This window comes from Capricornis sumatraensis, chromosome 1 (genome assembly GCF_032405125.1).
Source record: "Capricornis sumatraensis isolate serow.1 chromosome 1, serow.2, whole genome shotgun sequence".
Classification (NCBI taxonomy): Eukaryota; Metazoa; Chordata; class Mammalia; order Artiodactyla; family Bovidae; genus Capricornis; species Capricornis sumatraensis.
This window is the reverse complement of record NC_091069.1, coordinates 12,697,433-12,712,297: the sequence shown is the minus strand read 5'-3', so window position 1 is coordinate 12,712,297 and position 14,865 is coordinate 12,697,433. Positions and strand designations below refer to the sequence as shown.

Genomic DNA, 14,865 nt, shown 5'->3' with positions numbered 1-14,865 from the left:
GCATCGCGAGCTTGGGGACTAAGGCTCCTCGGGCATTATTGCAGACACACAGAGCTGACCGCAATGACAGCAGCTGCTCCTTTGAACTGTTGGCAGCAGCCAAGCGGCAGCATGAAGTGAAAGATCACTCCTGAGCTCAAGATGAACTCTACCTTGGATGGTAATCAGAGCAGCCACTCTTTTTGCCTCTTGGCATTTGGCTACTTGGAAACTGTCAATTTTTGCCTTTTGGAAGTATTGATTATTGTCTTTCTAACTGTGTTGATTATTTCTGGCAACATCATTGTGATTTTTGTATTTCACTGTGCACCTTTGTTGAACCACCATACTACGAGTTACTTTATCCAGACTATGGCATATGCTGACCTCTTAGTTGGGGTAAGCTGCCTGGTCCCTTCTTTATCGCTCCTCCACCACCCGCTGCCAGTAGAGGAGTCCTTGACTTGCCAGGTATTTGGTTTTATAGTATCAGTTCTGAAGAGTGTCTCCATGGCCTCTCTGGCCTGTATCAGCATTGATAGATATATTGCTATCACTAAACCTTTAACCTATAATACCCTGGTTACGCCCTGGAGGCTACGTCTGTGTATTTTCCTGATTTGGCTATATTCCACCCTGGTCTTCCTGCCTTCCTTCTTCCACTGGGGCAAACCTGGATATCATGGAGATGTGTTTCAGTGGTGTGCGGAGTCCTGGCACACCGACCCCTACTTCACCCTGTTCATCGTGATGATGTTGTATGCCCCAGCAGCCCTCATTGTGTGCTTCACCTATTTCAACATCTTCCGCATCTGCCAACAGCACACAAAGGAAATCAACGAAAGGCAAGCCCGCTTCAGCAGCCAGAGTGGGGAGACTGGGGAGGTGCAGGCTTGTTCTGATAAGCGTTATGCCATGGTCCTGTTCCGAATTACTAGTGTATTTTACATCCTCTGGTTGCCATACATCATCTACTTCTTACTGGAGAGCTCTACTGGCCACAGCAACCGCTTCGCATCCTTCTTGACTACCTGGCTTGCTATTAGTAATAGTTTCTGTAACTGTGTCATTTATAGTCTTTCCAACAGTGTCTTCCAAAGAGGACTAAAGCGCCTATCAGGGGCCATGTGTACTTCTTGTGCAAGTCAGATGGTAGCTAAGGACCCTTACACAGTTCGGAGCAAAGGCCCTCTTAATGGATTTCATGTCTGAAGTGGTTCAAATATTGAGTTGCTGTGTGTTTTGTGTGTGTGTGTGTTTCCTTTTTATCTTTTTGTATTTCTAGTTCTCTGGGAAATATGGGACAAAATAATTTAATAATTTGATTCTAAGCAATAGCTAACAAGTGATCCATCCAAAATACCTTGTTAAGTTTGCAGAAATGATTTTTTTAAATGCTTTTGAATGAGAAAAATCAGGACCATGAGGATAAATTGCTGTTCATAATGTCATGGAAGTAACTGTATTTCTCAGACATAAAAATGAATAAAGCCATATCTAACACCTCTCCAGCTGGCATGACTGAACCTGGTTGTGAAAAGTGTCAGCATTTTTCAAAGTCTTTGTTTTCTTGTTGCTTTTCTGGGTTCTTTCTAGCTGTTTAGGCTTCATGTACAATTGATTTAACAGGGAATATTAAAATACAGTGATGAATTAACTGTATAGTAATTCAGTGATGAATTCTTCATGTATGTCAAAGTATAACTATGCTGCAGGTTTCCACACTGTCATTCAGAAAGCCGAATGTTTTGTCTTATTCTCTTGAGAAAATTCTCAATGCAGTAAATAATGTGAAAACTTAAACATTAATTTTAAATTTGTGTGTTGAATCGTGAAGCAAAAGTGCAGTCAAATTATATAATTTATATAAAAAACTAAGATATATTTTGTGCCATCCTTCACTGAGACCTAAAGAGATGTATGTACTGAAAGTGATTGTGTTCTAGTATTTTTGCCCATGCCTTTGTGTATGTGTGTGTTAAGAATATTTGAATTGAGTTAGATTTTTCTTTTATAGCCAAATGCATTTTAATAACCTGAAAAATAATTAAATGATAGGCTGATGGCTGCCACTTTTATAATGGTGAAAATATATTAAAATGTATCTTTGGTTTCTCTGCTCTTTTTATCTAGAGACCTTTTGAAATATTAGAATATCAGGAAGAAAAGCGTCCTAAGCAACTTGAGTCAGAAAATACACTATACATTTAGCTAGTTCTTTTTTTTTTTAATAGAAGGCGTTGATTGAGATGTTCTCTTTGTAATTAAATGGAATCATCTAATCAAGTAGCGACTAATTCTTTTTCAAAGCATTCTTTCAGCTAGTGTTAAGAAATCCATATTTAGTGTTAAGGAATGAGAGAAGAGGTTCTGATTAAATCTCCATTGCTATTCTCTTTCTGGGAAAAAAAGGAAACATCATTGGGTTACAGTTCATTTGCTCAAATAGGCTTTTTTTTCCCCCCAGCCAAAATAGCAAGATCTATAGAATTAGTAATTGAGAGTGCTGTGTATTTGTATGTATAGTGCTGTTTTGTTTCTCAAAGTGATTATGTTTAGAGCAAGAGGTTTATTTTTCTAAAAGGAAAGAAGGATTTCCCAGCAGCTCCAGGCATAAAGTATTTCCTCTGCTTTCTGCTGGTTTTAATGTTTTAGAAGTCTTCAGGGAACTTACATGATCTCTGCTTTTGGCTAGATGTTGTAATAGGAATGTGACAGTGGTGTTCAGTGAGATGGAAGATAGAAGAAAACAAAGGGAAATGGGTTAAAGTGGATTTTTGAGTCCAGGGAAGGACATGGATATTTATAAAACAGGCAGATATGGTTTGGTTTTCCATCATTATGTGAGAAAACCTCTTACCCCCATTTGAAATAAAGGATAGCATTCTTACGATGTTAGATTTTAGAGATTTGATTTTAACCTCAATATCATTCTACTTAAGCGTTTTTATTTTTAAGAGAACAAGTATTAGCATAAACATTTAAACTTCAGATTCTGAGTTTTTCCCAAAAGCTTGAAAATTTGGTTCTAAATTATTTCAAAATTTAGAACTCATATTGAAATTGCGAGTTATGTTAACAGTGGCTTTGTTAAGTTGCCATTGAAGTAGAAAACCTTTTCTGTTAGAGTCTGAAAAATAGCTGTATATAATTTCCCTTTATATAAGTGGCACAGATTTTTTTTTTAATTTCCCTTTTTCACGTATATATTAAAGAATGTAAACTGTTCAAATTGGCACAGTTTGCTTGTCAGTTTTTAGTTCTGCCAATATGGTAATCATAAAGATTAATTTTTATAGAAAACTGATGTCAAACCTACTACTCAGTCAGTTAGCATCAGTGTTTACTTTTGAGAGGACTGAGCCCTTTTAATTTTTTCTTGCAATAGGGTTCTGTCTTAGAGAAAACAGGTTTTTGGTAAAGATTTTGTGGAAATTTTATGGAGATGAGGAAATCTGTTTAATTTTCTGGAAATGGCTAATCACGCTGATATTTTAATGACTGGAAAGGCAACAGTTCTTTTAATAAGAGCTTTTGCTAATAGATTTTTATATTTTTGCCCTACTACCAAATTTAGATGTTGTCACAGGTTCCCCCTCCCCCAGATTAGAACCTCTATCAATGTCTCAGCCTAAAACTAAAGTAGAAATTAAGTAGATACAGTAATTTTAAAGAAAAACAAAGCACCACCACCACCACCCCACCCGCCATGAGGCTTGCTTAATATCAGGTGTCTTTCCAGTTTATCTTGTCATCCATCATTGGACCTTGTAAATGCTAAGGTTTCTTCCAGGTATCAATTCTGTTCTCATATTCATTATCTATACTGCTTTAAAATTTTTGTTTTCTTGTGGTATGTGCATGCTGGGGAGAAGAAATGTGTCTGGATACAATCATACAGTGTGGGACAGTTTCTGTGTGATACATTTGCAGTTCATATGTATTTATATATAACCTTTTCATCCTGGCCTGTTTGTTGCAACATTTAATGATGTTTTGTTTAAATACCAGTCTTAACTGGTTGAGAATGAGAAAAAGTATTAGAGTCGATCACCCTAGGCTTTGGCAAGACAGCCTATTTAACTTTATATGGTATATGACTGATATTGGAGGAAGTGTAAGCTTTTTGTGATCGTGTTGAAATTATTTCATAGGAAATTTAAAAATAAGACTATACTAATTGTATCTGTAATTACTTGTGTTTTTAATAGTGATTTCACTGAAAGTGTGTTTTTTGCTCTTAGAGTGGAAAAGCAATTACAAAAGGACAGTTATTCCACTTTAATGAAAAAATTGTCTTACAGCAGAATGGTTATTTGCATTTTTCATGGACCAGTTAGTTCTTACCCTAAATCCCATTTTGAAAAGGATTTTCTTTAAGGTTTATTGCTGGCTAAATATTTTCTTGAGCCTTTTAAATGACTTTTCCTTTTTACTTGAATAATGGTCTCAGTATTTTAAGGATTAGGAAAACTTGAATTTTTTTGTACTATTAAATGCATTTACTCTTCACCTCCTTGAACTTGAAAATGAAGCAACAGGGTTATGAGTTCCCAGGTAGTATAGTGATTTCTGGGAGTTTCCTCAGCTTTTCAGGTTTGATTAAAACATTGGCTTTTGATGATGTTGTAGGAATTTTACTGACTTTGTGTTTTTGTATTATAGAAGACTTGTGAAATAAATTATTGACAAACCAGAATTTATTGCTGTATGAGGAGATTTGGGAAAGTTTAAGGATGGGGAGAATCATGGAATTATGAAAAAATTTTTAAATTTTACAAATGACTTCATAAGTCATTTGTGTTGATTTTTATGTACTTTTTCCATTTCAGGTTAAAGTTTTATATTAAATATACATATTATTAATATATTTTGCAGACCCAAGGAATGTTCTAGACTATAAATGAGTCATTTGGCTTTTCTTCAAAATTTAGGTAATAAGGGAATCATGATATGTAAAATGAACTCTGAACAGAGAATCTGTTACTAATTGACACATTTTGTAAGGGCTAGTGGCTTCTCTAAGCACTTAGTTTCTTCTATTTATAATAATCCTTTCATCCTTCACAGGGTTACCTTGAGGACTGAATTAGATGATGGATGTAAAAGAACTTTGTAATATGTAAAGTGCTTTGCAAATAAAAATGAATACTACTATTTATCTGCCATAGTTTTATATCTAAGGAAGTTTTACATACTGGTGTGTTACTACCCCACGTAAGATCTTTGAAAGCCCACATTTAAGTAGAGAGGCATGATAAATTCTCACCTTTCTAAAATGACAGTAGCTTTCAACATAAAATTCAACATAAAACTATTCCATTTACTCTCTTTACTTGTTTCTAAAGTCTCTAAAGCTAGGTTCAGTGTCTCTTCATACCTTTATCCCCCAAATCTAACATGGGACCTGGCTTAGTGTGGAAGTTTTGTTAAGTTTTACAGAACTAATGAATGACCCTTTCTAATGATCACTTCTCATCATTATAGAGCATAACTTCTTGACATTATAGAGCAGTGATGGTCAAAGGGTATTCCAAAGCCCATTAGCGGTTTTTCATATGGTCAAGGCCATTCTAGACTCTAAATAGTAAACGTCTCTCTTTGTACCAAGAACTAGTGTGGGAATGTGTGTGATTTATATGCTAGGTAACTTTACTCCTGGAAATTCAGTAGTCTTGGCCAACGGACCTTTTGTTATTGTTACTTAGTTGCTAAGTTGTGTCTGACTCTCTTAGGACCCCATAGACTGTAGCCCACCACCAGACTCCTGTGTCCATGGGATTTCCCAAGCAAGAATACTGGAGTGGGTTGCCATTTCCTTCTCCAGAGGATCTTTCTGACCCAGGGATCATATCCACATCTCATGCACTGGCAGGCAGATTCTTTACCACTGAGCCACTAGGGAAGCCCCAGGGAATTTAACTGTCCGACTGCCAGTTTCTCACAGTATGTACAAGATTTTGGCTTTAGATCAACATAAGGTATGCTGTAAAAATCAGCCACAATGAAAGAAGCACAATAGAATAGGACAGCTTGGTGAAAGAAATTGTTCTGGTTCTTTGGTTTTGCTCTTTTTTTTCTCTTAGTCTTTACCACTTTTCCATCTTTCCTTCCTTTCTTTTCTTAACACAGCTGGTCATGTATTCAGACTGAAGTGCTTATGGTACTGCTATTGTTGTTGTCCAGTCGTTAAGTCGTGTCCAACTCTTTGTGACCCATGGACTGCAGCACAAAGGCTCCTCTGTCCTCCACTGTCTCCCAGAGTTTACCCAACTTCATGTCCATTCAGTCGGTGACGCTATTTAAGCATCCTGTCCTCTGCCACCTCATTCTCCTTTTGCCTTTAATCTTTCCCAGCATCAGGGTCTTTTCCAATGAGTTGGCTCTTTGCATCAGGTGGCCAAAAAGTATTGGAGCTTTGGCATCAGCATCAGTCCCTCCAGTTAATATTCAGGGTTGATTTCCTTTAGGATTGACTAGTTTGATCTCTTTGCAGTCCAAAGGACTCTGAAGAGTCTTCTCCAGCACCAGAGCCTCAATTTTTTGGCACTTAGCCTTTTTTATGGTCCAACTCTCATGTCTTTACATGATTATTGGAAAAACCATAGCTTAGACTATATGGATCTTTGTTGACAAAGTGATCTATCTGCTGTTTAATATGCTGTCTAGGTTTATCACAGCTTTTCTTCCAAGAAGCGAGCGTCTATTAATTTCATGACTGCAGTCACTGTCTGCAGTGATTTTGGAGCCCAGGTAACGAAAATCTGTCACTGCTTCCAATTTTTCTTCTATTTGCCACGAAGTAATGGGACTGGATGTCATGATCTTAATTTTTTTAACGTTGAGTTTCAAGCCAACTTTTTCACTCTCTTCTTTCACCCTTATCAAGAGGCTCTTTAGTTCCTTTTCACTTTCTGCCATTAAAGTGGTATCATCTGCATATCTGAGGTTGTTGATATTTCTCCCAGCAATCCTGATCCCAACTTGTAATTCATCAGCCTGGCGTTTCACATGATGTACTCTGCATAGACATTAAATAAGCAAGGTGACAGTATACAGCTTTGTCGTTCTCCTTTCCCAGTGTCAAAGGAGCCCATTGTTCCATATCTGGTTTCAACTGTTGCTTCTTGATTCCCATACAGGCTTCTCAAGAGACAGGTAAGGTGGTCTGTTACTCCTGTCTTTTTAAGAATTTTCCAGTTTGTTGTGATCCATACCATCAAAGGCTTCCACGTAGTCAGTGAAGCAGAAGTAGATTCTGGATTCTGGAATTCCCTTGTCTTCTCCATGATCCAACAAATGTTGGCATTTTGATCTTTGATTCCTCTGCCTTTTTTAAACCCAGCTTGAACATCTGAAAGTTCTTAGTTCACATACTGCTGAAGCTTTGCTGGAGGGATTTTGACCATAACCTTGGTAGGTAACTTGCAAAATGAATGCAATTGTGTGATAGTTTGAAGCTTCTTTGATATTGCTCTTTTTTGAGATTGAAATGAAAATGACCTTTTCAAGTCCTGTGGCCACTGTTGAGTTTTCCAGTTTGTTGACATATTGAGTGCAGCACTTGCACAGCATCATCTTTTAGGATTTGAAATAGCTCAGCTGAAATTCCATCACCTCTTCTAGCTTTGTTCGGAGTAATGTTTCCTAAGGCCCACTAGACTTTGTACTCCAGCATGTCTGGCTCTAGGTGAGTGATCACACCATTGTGGTTATCTGAGTAATTAAGACCTTTTTTGTGCAGTTCTTCTGTGTATTCTTGCCACCTCTTCTTAATCTCTCCTGCTTCTGTTAGGTACTTAGCCATTTCTGTCTTTTATTGTGCCCATCCTTGCATGACATCTTCAATTTTCTTTAAGGGATCTCTTAGTCTTTCCCATTCTACTGTTTTTCTCTATTTGCATCGTTCATTTAAGAAGGCCTTCTTATCTCTTCTTGCTGTTCTCTGGAATTCTACATTCAGTTGGATAAATCTTTCTGTTTCTTTCTTGCCTTTCACTTCTCTTCTTTCCTCAGCTATTTTGTAAAGCCTCCTCAGACAATCACTTTGCCTTCTTGTATTTCTTTTTCTTTGGAATAATTTTGGTCACTGCCTCCTGTATAGTGTTAGGAACCTCTGTCTGTAATTCTTCAGGCACTCTGTCTACCAGATCTCACCCCTTGAGTCTATTTATCACCTCCACTGTATAATCATAAGGGATTTGATTTAGGTCATAACTGAATGGCCCAGTGGTTTTCCCTTCTTTCTTCACTTTAAGCCTGAATTTTGCAGTAAGGAGCTTAGTCAGCTCCCGGTCTTGTTTTTGCTGACTGTATAGAGCTTGATCATCTACAAAGAACATAATCAATCTGATTTCAGTATTGACTATCTAGTGATATCCATGTGTTAAGTTGTCTCTTGGGTTGTTGGAAAAAGGTGGTGTTTTGACAAAACTGTTAGCCTTTGCCCGGCTCCATTTTGTAATCTAAGGCCAAATTTGTTTGTTATTACGGGCTATCTCTTGACTTCCTACATTTGCATTCCAATTCCCTATAATGAAAAGGACATCTTATTTTGCTGTTAGTTCTAGAAGGTGTTGTAAGTCTTCATAGAACCAGTCAGCGTCAGCTTCTTCATCATCAGTGGTTGGGGCATTGACTTGGATTACTGTGATATTGAATGGTTTGCATTGGAAATGAACTAAGATCATTGTGTCGTTTTTGAGATTGCACCCAAGTACTGTGTTTCGGAATCTATTGTTGACTATGAGGGCTACTCCATTTCTTCTAAGGGATTCTTGCCTACAGGAGTAGATATAATGGTCATGTGAATTAAATTTACCCATTCTGGTCCACTTAGTTTACTGATTCCTAAGATGTCAGTGTTCAGTCTTGCCATCTCCTGCTTGACCACATCCAGCTTGCCTTGATTCATGGACCTTACATTCCAGGTTCCTATGCAGTATTGTTCTTAACAGCATCAGGCTTTACTTTCACCACCAGATACATCCACAACTGAGCACCTTTTCTACTTTGGCCCAGACACTTCATTTCTTTCTGGAACTATTAGTAGTTGCCCTCTGGTCTTCCCCAGTAGCATATTGGACATCTTCCGACCTGGGAAGTTAATCTTCAGGTATCATATCTTTTTGCCTTTTTATGCTGTTCCTGGGGTTCAAGAATACTAGAGTGGGTTGCCATTTCCTCCTCCAGTAGACCACGTTTTGTCAGAACTCTTCACCATGACCCATCCATTTTGGGTGACACTGCATGGCATGGCATTTTCATTAAGTTACATAAGACCATTCACCATGACAAGACTGTGATCCATGAAGGGAATGATAACTGCTGTAGGATTTGAAAAATTGTATTATGCCATAACTGGCTTTTAGGGAAAGTTTAAGAAGCAATCAAGAAGCACCTACATAGCTAGCTCTATTAGATGCCAGTATTGCTACCTGGCCTCAGAGATTTAAAGAAGGATCACATGATTACTTTCTTATGGAACTTCATAGTTTTTACATGTTTCATATGGAAAAATTCTGTGATCCGTTTTTCAAGAGGCTTCACAGAGTGACTATCTGGGTAAATTTACCAAGCCTACTTGTGGGACAGTTGGCACACCATGGATCTGTTTCTTGCGGTGGTTGCGTGCACACATCTGTGGTCAGTCATGTCCGAATCTTTGCAACTCCATGGGCTGTAGCCCACCAGGGTCCATGGGATTTGCCAGTGTTTAAAATCATGTTACTTCATTAGTTTAAAATAAGAAATCAGTGCTGGCAATAGGGAGCAATCTTTCTCTCTTGATTGGTCTTCATGGGAAGCCAGACCATATTCAGAATGTTGCTTGGTGAGAATGAAATCTCAGAATATGGTTCTGTAACATGAACATTTCCTGATGTAAGACTAAGCCTGATATTCCGCCTCTGTGATCCGAAAACCTGGTCATTGGGATCCTGATGTGAAATCGTTTGTACTTCTAGCACTGACCTTCTAATTGACATATTCTTTAGTTAAATTAACTTCTTTTGTTACTTAGCTTTTAGTATATTTCCTTGCAAATTTAAACAGTCTTACCTCCTAACTCATTCTTTTGAGGTGGTTGTATATATCACTTTTTCCATAAAACTTTGTTTTCTGATTTAATATTCAAAGAGTGGCCTCATTACTTTGTTAGCTTGGGGAAACAACTCATCTTGGTTTTCATAGAGCAAATACATACTATCTAGTTGGAAAAGCAAGATACATGAAAATACCTATAAAAATTAACAGTAGCAGACAGTTAATTAGAAACATTGAATTTTTGAAAGTCATATTATCCCCAAAGGAGACAGGGAAGATCATTTGAGCTGAAAAAGACATTATAGATCATTTGGTCTGATTCTCTCTTTACCAGTAGGGAAACAGTCCAGTGGCCACATATCCATTTGCGACAATACTCAGACTGCATACTTCCTGATCCGTTGTCCTTTCCTATTATATCTTGTTTTTGCAGAGGAGTTGGAGTTTGGCTTTATTCAGCCAAGTCCTGAAAAAGACTTAAATAGGCTGATATATGGTGTGTATGTGCTCAGGTGTGTAATTTTAGGTGTATAAAGCATTATGGGCAATAATATAATTGTTAACAGAGTCTTATCCTTCAGAAGAATTTTATAAACTTTGTCTTATTTAATCCTTCCAACAGTCTGTGAGCTAGTGACTCATATTATTAACCCCATTACAAAGATGAGAAATGTGAGATTTGGAGTTGCCAGAGTCAAGCAGTTAATAATAGAAGATATGGGATTCAAACCCAAGTCTTTCTGACTTCAGAACCTACATTGTTACCTCATGTAACTGTCACAGAAACCTATTGGGTAGGGGTTTTTTATTTTTGTTTTTATGTGTGTTTGTGTATATAAAACAGGTGAGGAAACTTAGGTTTAGAGAGATTAAGAAAGTTTTATCAATATATCAACTAACTTCTATACTTGGAAAACATGTGACAGACTTCTACTAAATATTAGCAGATTTAGTGTGCATGTTTATTTCTGTTAACTCCACAATCAGTTCAGTTCAGTTTCTCAGTCATGTACGACTCTTTGCAACCCCGTGGACTGCAGCGTGCCAGGCTTCCCTGTCCATCACCAACTCCCAGAGCTTGCTCAAACTCATGTCCATCCAGTCAGTGATTCCATCCAACCATCTCATCCTCTGTCGTCCTCTTCCCCTCCTGCCTTCAATCTTTCCCAGCATCAGGGTCTTTTCCGAGGAGTCAGTTCTTCACATCAGGTGGCCAAAGTTTTGGAGCTTCAGCTTCAGCATTAGTCTTTCCAATGAATATTCAGGACTGATTTCCTTTAGGACTGACTGGTTTGATCCACTACAAAAACAGCAGAAGTATGATACATATGGACAAAGAGAAGAGGGGCAGAGGTATTGGCAGATGAATGAACCCCCCAAAATTTGGAGTTATAGATTCCCAGCGGACAAGTGGTAACTGGCTGCAGAATTGACAAAGCCGAATTCTAAAGTCATGGAGGAGGGACAAAAAGAGTCAAACTAATCTGCCCATAAAACCTAATAAATAGGTGGAAATTAGATTTTTGATATGCCCCTACAGGCAGAGAGTAGCATGAAGCTGAAAATGAAACAGTTGTTAGAAAGTTTATTGAAAGCACACTTAGGTACTGTCACCCACTATCTTGATCTCCATCCCAAGCTGGCCCTAGTAGACAACTGATTTTTCACCATCCCAGCAGAAGACGGGAAAGTTACTCTTCAGAGATTGAACCACAGCTGTTCTAGACACCAGGCTTAGCTGAGAATGTGCCTAAAACACCTTGTTGAAAACCTGAGTGTCAAGAAAATGTCTGCTTGTTAAATAATCAGTATCCTCTTCCTGGGCTTCCCTGGTGGCTCAGTGGTAAGAATACACCTGCCAATGCAGGAGACATGGGTTCAATCCCTGGCTTGGGAAGATCCCCTGGAGAAGGAAATGGCTACCCACTCCAGTATTCTTGGCTGGGAAATCCATGGACAGAGGAGTCTGGCGGGCTAGAGTTCATGGGACTCAGAGAAGAGTTATACACAGCTGAGCAACTAAACAACAAAAACATCCTCTTCCCATTACACTTGTAGAATGCTCTTAGTCAACCTTAAACTTTCTAAAGAAGGAGATAAGAGGAGTCCAGCCTAGGGGCCAGTATTTGAGGGCTCTCAGTTCATACGGACTGGGCAGGCCCATCACTTTAAGTTGATGCCCATCAGTCAGTGAATCCCTCTCATGCATCTAAGGCTTCCAGTTGATTTTTATTCCTTATATTTTAATATCAGTAGTCTACCAGAGAAAGTCTTATGAATAGATTTGAGAATATGTATCATAAATGTGCCAAACCCAAAACAAATCAGAGGAAGCAGAAGTAATGCAAGTCACAGAAGAAAACTCCCCCCACCAAAATCAAATATTTATAACTAAATATTTTCAGAGATGATTTTGCTTCCATTAAAGAAAAGTGAAAGTGAAGTCTCTCAGTCGTGTCCGACTCTTTGCCACCCCATGGACTGTGGCCTACCAGGCTCTTCCGTCCATGGGATTTTCCAGGCAAGAATACTGGTGTGGGTTGCCATTTCCTTCTCCAGAAGATCTTCCCAACCCAGGGCTTGAACCTGGGTCTCAAGCATTGTAGGCAGACGCTTTACCGTCTGAGCCACCAGGGAAGTCCAAGCATTGAAGAAAATAGGATGCCATTAAAAAAAAAAATAAAGCTCTTGAGATTAAAAGTATAATCAGACATTTTTTAAAATTAGGAAAGTTGGAAGATAAAATTGAGATAGACCAAATAGTGAAATAAAAAATAGTAAAGTAGATGAAAGCAAGACAATTAGAGACATGATCAGGGGGGTCCAATATCTGACTAAGAAGACTTTCAGAAACAGAAACGAAGAATGGAGACATTCTCAGATATCACAAAAGAAATTTATCAACTGAAGGATATGAGTTTACATAATGAAAAGGAAGTAGTCACTCATGGATGTGGGAGTTGGACCAGAAAGAAGGCTGAGCACCAAAGAATTGATGCTTTCAAACCGTGGTGCTAGAAAACACTCTCGAAAGTCCCTTGGACAGCAAGATCAAACCAGTCAATCCAAAAGGAAGTCAGCCCCTGAATACTCTTTGAAAGCCCTGATGCTGAAGCTCTTAATACTTTGGCCACCTGATGCAAACAACCAGCTCATTAGAAAAGACCCTGATGCTGGGAAAGATTGAAGGCAAAAGGAGAAGAGGGCAACAGAGGATGAGACAGTTGGATAGCATTACTGATTCAATGGATGTGAACTTGGGCAAACTCTGGGTGTTGGTGAGGTACAGGGAGGCCTGTTGTGCTGCCATGCGTGGGGTTGAAAAGAGTCCGACATGACTTAGCAACTGAACAACAATGGCAATGAAAAGGGCCAACCAACTTAACGTAATAAAAAAGACTTTGTAATGGCAAATCATAAAATTTCAGAAAACTGAAGATAAAGAAAACCCTAAAGGTATCTTGGTCTTGAGTAGGGGTGGGGCTGTAGAAACATCCTGAGTAGATCTGAATAGCATTGGACTTCCTACTACATTGAAGCAAGAAAATAATTGGGAATAAGTTCAAAATTTTAAGAAGTGGTTTTTAACCTAGAATTTTATGCCCAGTCAAACTTTCATTCAAGTGTGAGGGTAAAACCCATTTTGAGATATTTGGGGTCTCAGAATATTTACCTGCCTTACAAATACAGATAAAAAAGAAAGAAAAAAATCTCATAATTAGTCACTTTAGAAAAGGTAGAAAATTAAAGAAGGAAATTTGATCATGATATATATCTGTGATTCTGTTATGAATAATATTGATTTAGCCAAAAATTATAGCAAAGTTATGTTGACTGTCATGAGGGTAGGGAAGTATGTGGGAGGGTAGGTTGGGTTGGAACTGTAACAGAGCCACAGTATCACCTCCCATACTAGAAACTGGTTTTCAAAAAAGCCGAAAAGTTACAATTACACTTTTTCTTCAGAAATAAAAAACAGCTGAAAGTATGTGAAGTATGAGAGGTCTGTTCTTTTTCTTTGTAGGCTTTGTGCTGTTTGACCTTTACAACTGTGTTTGTGTATTATTTTTTTATGAAAAGCATAGACCACATTTAGGGAGCGGTAGGTAAATTTTAACAGAATGAAATCAGGAAGTGTAGGTTTAGAACATATCACTAAAGTGGAAACTGAGGGTGTGATAGCACTGTATTACCTATGGTCCTGCACTGAGTAGTCCCTAGTTGTCATCTGATTTCTTCCTCCTAGAAGACAGGCAAGAGGGATGTTATCACAGATGTTTTCACCTCTTTGATGATTGTGAAAACTGAGTTTTGAGGCTCTAAGACCTTTTTGATTTCTAATCTGTTACTGTGCCTCAAACATAAGTATATTTGAATCTTTCTAATTTTTTTTTCTACCAAGAGAAGATAGCAGATATTAGAAAGCCTCTACTTTGACATCATGGGAAGGAATATATGGGGAAAAATGTTTGTGTATATGCAATGAGTACATGTGTACTGGTATACAAGTATCTGTAATGTAAGACCTGGCATTATGAGATTACAAGAAGAATGCAAATAACTCTGTGGTGTTCATAGGTAAGAAAATGCTTGTTAGATAGATTTTCTCAGAAGGAGCATATGGGATAGATTGAGCTCTGGATAGAGTAAGATTTGTATAGTCGTCTCTCTCCATACCCCTTGAAAGAGATTGGCATAAAAAAATTTAGCTGGACAGGATTAAAGGAACCCAAAGAATCAATAGACAAAAGTGATCTACAATTATCAAACAATATATGACATGAGAAAGCCTTTAGGGAAGTAAAAAGCACATAATGTTAAATTATCATGAGTGTAGTCACT

At 38.0% G+C, this 14,865-nt stretch overlaps 2 protein-coding genes across 3 annotated transcripts in view; both read left to right on the top strand.

Moving 5' to 3' along the window:
* Window positions 1–14,865, top strand: part of RABGAP1 (RAB GTPase activating protein 1) — a 155,545-nt gene that overhangs the window by 82,976 nt on the left and 57,704 nt on the right. The gene's annotated exons all lie outside the window — the stretch shown is intronic.
* On the top strand, window positions 142–1,191 carry GPR21 (G protein-coupled receptor 21). The gene has a single exon (XM_068988030.1). The coding sequence runs from the start codon at window positions 142–144 to the stop codon at window positions 1,189–1,191; it is 1,050 nt and encodes a 349-aa protein (XP_068844131.1).